At 39.2% G+C, this 5,974-nt stretch overlaps 2 protein-coding genes across 2 annotated transcripts in view; both read left to right on the top strand.

The window, feature by feature from the left end:
- The window catches only part of LOC105617139 (hemicentin-1-like), a 7,191-nt gene extending 4,101 nt beyond the window's left edge, over positions 1–3,090 (top strand). Inside the window, exons 6-7 of the mRNA XM_012198712.1 lie at positions 1,841–1,907; positions 3,018–3,090. Coding sequence (XP_012054102.1) covers positions 1,841–1,907; positions 3,018–3,090 — 140 coding nt within the window. The remainder of the gene's footprint in view (positions 1–1,840; positions 1,908–3,017) is intronic.
- A 1,580-nt stretch (positions 3,091–4,670) lies between these two features.
- LOC105617138 lies at positions 4,671–5,933 on the top strand. The gene is made up of 3 exons (XM_012198711.1): positions 4,671–4,778; positions 5,217–5,306; positions 5,730–5,933. The coding sequence occupies exons 1-3, from the start codon at positions 4,671–4,673 to the stop codon at positions 5,931–5,933; spliced, it is 402 nt and encodes a 133-aa protein (XP_012054101.1).
- The last annotated feature ends 41 nt before the right edge of the window (positions 5,934–5,974 follow it).

Below are 5,974 nucleotides of genomic sequence, written 5' to 3'. Positions count from 1 at the left end.
CTCCCTCGAGGCGACCGCATGAATGCACGCTACGAGTGGAGGAGGGAGTCAATGACACCGGTGTGTCCGGCGGCGCGGCGTATCTATTGCAGTAAGTACGTACGTTGTTCTTTCTTCTCTCTCTCTCTCTCTCTCTCTCTCTCTCTCTCTCTCTCTTTCCTATGGACGTTTCACGTGATATGCGTTGATGCTAATTCGGAATCATTTGTTTGACGGATTTTCATTGGCTCGGACTCTTTGGACTCTGTAACGATCGCTATAGAATACCCTGCTCGAGATGTCAGTACGAATGTAATGTGTATGTAATGTAATAAATCTTTTGAAGTTACACAATTTGTCTGTTTATGTAAATCATTATTATCATCTCCTGATTATGATCTACTGCGACTGAGAATTCATTCGTGCAAAGGTAAAACGTGCCGAGCAAGTCAAGAGAGGGACAGTGTCAATAATCATATAATATTATAAATTTAAGAAATTTAATCATAAATTCAATAATAAATTATTATAGAAAGTTGATCTCTCAAACTATCTGTTAACGCACTTCCAGCCGAGCTCGTCGAAATCGATTTATTCCTTTGTCGTCGTGGTCTAATAAAATTGAAAGAGAAAATTACGGATGTACATAATTTGCGTAATTATGTCTAGAAGCGCCGCGCCACGGCGAAGTACAATTGTCCCAGGCTTAAAGTTGTAAATTGTCGCGAGGTATCTCGCTAGACTTAACGACCCAATATAAAACCGTGCCAACGGGCGTTAAGTGCAGGAATCGGAAAAGCATAATCCGTAAAAGCACGCGCGTGACGTGCATTCGCCGCGCCGCGCCAGGTCAAAGGGTTAACGCGTTGCCCTTCTTATTCGACGGTGCACTGGAGAATCTCAGAATCGCCGTTACCTGCGCCGATAATGGAACGGTGAGCTTTCTCCGGGAATCTGATTCGACCACCGGGGAGCTTTTCTAGTCCGAGCTCGCCACGGGAGCTGCCTGATCCTGTCCGGTCTCATTTTATGTAAATCGCGCGAGGGAGCATCTGTTAGGCGTCCCGCAGCGAAGCGTAGTCGCCGTTCGATGCAAATTCATGGCGGACGTAACGTCGATCTCCACCACTTGCTCTATCGAACCGTCCTCGTCGTGGTCTCTTATTCTGTTTACGATATCTTATTCTGCTTTCCGGGGAGAAAAAAAATCTGGCGAGAAGCGTAAGCTTCACCGTAGAGTGTCATGCTAAACCTGTACTTAAAATATACATTTTGCTAAATTATAAAAAAAGAAGAAAAAATTGAAATAGCTTCACGACGTTGAAAAAAATTTAATAAATCTTAATATTTCTACGAATAGTACTAAGTAAATTAATATTTACTAAATAAATTAATATTTATTTAATAAAAAAATGATGAGTAAAATCAAATTAATGGCTTTTGCATCAAACAAATGTATATGTTTATATTTAGCAAATATTTCTTTAAAACAAATATTTATTAAAATTTAATTTTCAATTGTATGATAATAGATATTTGAGATATTAAAAGATGACAGATCGTTATCTATGTAAATGAAAACGGAAAGATTTGTCATTCGATTAATGCCGAATCAGGAATTTCGTGATATTTTAATGCGTAATACGATTGATTTTTTTTTTATAAACAATCGAATGTAATATAAAAATATGCCATAACAAATTTGTGATAAAAGTTATACACAATAAGATATAAAGAAGTGTTTTGGAAAGAGATTCGAAAAAGATTTTCAAATAAAATATCCGGATTGGAACGAGAGGTTTGCAACTGTGTAGCGTTTCGTAAACTTCGTTTGCAAATTTTCGTCTTTTGCTGCGAACAGCCAGAAAACATCACGATGTCGGTGTAACATGGTCTCAGAGCGAGTTCCATCTCGGCAAGAGAGTTATGTGAGATCGCCCGAGTTAGGTTGGATGATCAAATTTTTGAACGCGCTTGAGCTATCGCCCACGCGAGTATCGCCCTAATGAATGAGTTTACGCCATAATCGCGTGAAGCTTTTGAGCGCAAAGCAATTTTCTCGGATATTTCCGTGGAAAATCCTGGCGCACCGGTGGTTCCGCAAAAGCCGCGAAAAACCCATCGCCGCGAGCCTCGTGTAATTGATGTTGCGACACCGCTCTATCGCGTTTCCACATCTCCGACACTTATATATTCTATTCTTAACTCTTTACACTCTAAGAACAATCATGGCGTAAGGGGACTAAGGAATATGCATATTGAAAAGGTAAATAGCTAAAGGAGGTTCCGGATTAGAGAAACTCTTTCGGTACTTATTTCACAGTTTGCGTCGTTTAATCAATAACAACGTAGTTTGGCGCTCGCGATTCGGCTTGCAAAGTGGTACGTGAACCGTATAAACCACGCCAAGCAAGTTGAATTATTCGTGGAATGCACTATACACGCAAATGCAGCCTTTATTGAGGAGTTTCGCCCATGGTCGAAACCTTATAAGCGAGAGGACGTATGTGGCGTGTCCGCGAGATTGTATACAATATAAAAGAATAGAATAGGGTGGGATGGGATGCAAGACACGTTTATAAAGAAACGGAAAAGAAAATTCATGACTGTTCTTTTCGCCGTCCGATTCACAGAATCTAGGCTCCGCATATAATAGTCTCCGAATCGTTGCCAAAAATAGCACAATGGATCGCCTCGGAGATCTGCGCGAGAAAGATTAGCATTGTGAGCGTGCAAAGCTTAGTCACAAAAATACTTAACGCTTCGAACTGAACAGCTGCGAGGAGGATTACGTCGGATTCAATCTTCTCACTGAGAAAATATCGATTTCAAATCGGCCGCCGAGTAGCTGGCGAGTGTCTGCTTGAAAACGTCACAAATAGCAAATCTTCCAAATCGTGTTAGACAATTTAATTTCTTCTAAAACATTTGCTTCGGTTTAGTTTCGCGGATCGCTTAACGATCGATCTAACATCTCGGGGGAAGTAAATACTGTCATATCTTTCCGCAATGTGCACTGATTTTTCGATTCTTCGCAGGACAGTAGCATTATCTGCAGATGTCAAATACGCGGTAAAGCAAGAGAAGAAAGTTTTGGGGTCGACCGTCTAAGAATTTCGCTAAGAAACTAAATCGGGCAGTTGCTGCTGCATTAGATGCTTGTACGGTAAGAGACCAGAGTTTTATCGAGTTAGCCAACGAGTTTCTGTGACACGTTCGTGAAAGTTAGCCGCGTAACTGCTGATCGTTCAGGAAATTCTGTCGATTGTTTATCCAATCCTCTTCTGCTTTTACCGAGTCCAGTTAAAAAAAAAAAAGAAAAATAGAAGAACAAAACCGAAAAAAGTAAAATTCCAAACTTTTTCGTTGGACGGCTCATTCGCTTTTATTTCACGTCTGTATGCACAAGCAGTATGAGTAGCCCCAGAAAAAGTTGAAAGAAAATTACAGTTAACTAAAATCATTATACGGCGCTAAAGTAAAGCACCATGAAGTAGTAATGACGATATCATCGTCGACACCGCTTTGTAATGGCTTTGGTTTATGATAACCTACGGTAATAATGACGTCGTTGTAATGCAAATTATAATCACGATGGCATTAATGATTTCATTAGTGGTCAGCGTTCCCAACAACGAAACTCTCTCGATGAGATCTCTCGCTTTTTATCACGCGTCACAGTACCGTGATTTCTGTTGAATCGAACCGTTTGTCGCGCTGCATCGATCGTGAAAGTCGCTCGGGAAAAGACGCGTTTTGCGTTTACCTTGTGTTCATGATTCGTTAAAGTATATGAATATTGCAGCGATTACTAAATAAATCCCCAGCGAGGTGTTTTCAGCATAGTTGAGCCGAGAGGGTAGGTAAATTTCCTTTAGTTTGTCAAAGGAAGTACTTAACGTTCTACCGTTCAAAGCTTAGCAAAGCTCGAGGGCGTAACTCCTCTTATATCGATCGCAGTGTTTGCAATGGCACAAGCGTCGGATAAACGCGGTTCGTTTGTGGTGTGGGATCATCTGCAATTGACAAACCGTGTTGATGCACAACGATGCCGAACTCGCTCGATATCGATCTCGATCCGATATTTAATGGTCCCGTCCGGACAGTCGAAGAGTGAGACTTGCAAGAATGCCTGTTACACCAGAGAACGATACTGCCCGGCACAGAACTCAGCACTATTATCATTGTTGTTATGTAAAGTAAATAATAAACACAAATAGAATAAAAAAATCTCAAATAAAAAAATTTTTTAATAAAAATATAACCAAAAATAATAGTTTTTATTGTTATAACTAATCGAATTAATTTGGGGGGGGATTATCGTAATTAATTAGACCCTGCTTTAAACTTAATTATCATTTAGAACCGGTTGTTCCATCTTTGGATTAAACATTTAAAAAATTAAAGGATCGTCCAGCAGAGAACGTTTAGAAATTCTGTCACAGTCCTATTTGAACGTCGTAGATTACACGCGGACGTTTCTGCGGCAGGATTTATGGCGGCGTAGCGCACGTAATTATTTGCCGAAATTGCTCGCGAAACTAAGAACGGAGATTGCAATAATTTCCTCCTTTCAGCAACGCGGCTGAAATTCTTTTGATGAGCGTCCTTTGTTCCATGCCGTCGTTCGCAACGATTCCTCCTCTAGAGCACAATTCATTTATGTCACCTGTCACTGGAGACTACTTAAAATGAGTAAATACCAGAATAAACAAGACGCTTCGGTGCCGGTACCAAAGAATAAATTATGGCAGATTATGGTCCAAAAATTAAATGTAAAAATGCCAACGGATTTAGAGGTAAACACGTGATCAAATGTATGCAAAAGTAATAAAAAAGTATGGTTATGTCAGGTTAGTAATTTTTAATTAAATATCATATATATTTGTCAAAGACAATACATCTATTATAGATAGAAAGTATTATTAATTTTTCTTGATTCGAAATTTAATTGACAACTAAAAGTGTCGACTCTGAAAATAATATTCATGCTGATGCATCCATCTTATTTTTGTTCCCTGCTTTTTAATACAATATGTATTCCATATCGATTTAATATTCTGAGATGAGCGCAAAAGTGGGCGCTATAAATATTCGAATCAATCAGAGAGATGTAAGAAATTTATGCGAAACCGCTTTTATATGTATTTTTTTCTTCTTGTCGAGCGTTATATCGAGCATTACGAAGTATCGCCATGGGATCTAAAATGGTACGTGTTTCTTATTTCCGGATACAGAACCAAACCAAGAGAAAAACGCTGTCGAAGCTTTCCATGATTGGTTTCAATGGAGCCGGCACACTCTTTCACAAGCGGGATCGACTTAAGGTATGTTCTCCATCCAGCGCGGTGGAATAAATTGGATGAACGCAAATAAATTGAATGAGCGCAGAAAATGAACAAGTTTTAATACAGGTGAATCTCGATGCGCCAAGCGAATCACCCTGTAACGAGATTTTTCAAAAAAAAAAAAAGGAAACGAGATAAAAATTTTGCTCAATAATTTTTGGAAAAGTTTGTGATTAACTGTACCAAAATTTTCATACAACTTTGAAATTTTATCTCATTAAGTATGCCTTTTCCATATTTTACTTACATGACTCTTCAACACCGGCATCTTCTTATAATATGGTATAGCCGTTTCCATGGTCATTTCATTTATTATCGTTGAATCTTTCCCCTGATTTATTGTCGCGTTAAGTTCCGCCCTTGCGGACAATATTGGTATAGCGTTTCTTAATGTCTGATCAGATCTCGAAATATCAGAACACCTATCGTCTAGAACCGTTTAGAGCTTTTCATGCAGTGGCAGTCGACAAGATCATTCGTGACGTAATGGAGATCAAATTATCGGCGATTACATCATACCAGCCAGATCAGACATCAAAATTGTGTTTGGAAATTGCCAGCGACGTGCTGAAGGCTGTCTGCAAAAAGGATTACGACAGGTATTGAAATTATGGAAATTTATTTCAGATTGAATTCCACTTCTCCCT

Source organism: Atta cephalotes (assembly GCF_000143395.1).
Source record: "Atta cephalotes unplaced genomic scaffold scaffold00011, whole genome shotgun sequence".
NCBI lineage: Eukaryota > Metazoa > Arthropoda > Insecta > Hymenoptera > Formicidae > Atta > Atta cephalotes.
The sequence above is the reverse complement of the archived record's forward strand: the minus strand, read 5'-3'. Positions and strand labels throughout refer to the sequence as shown.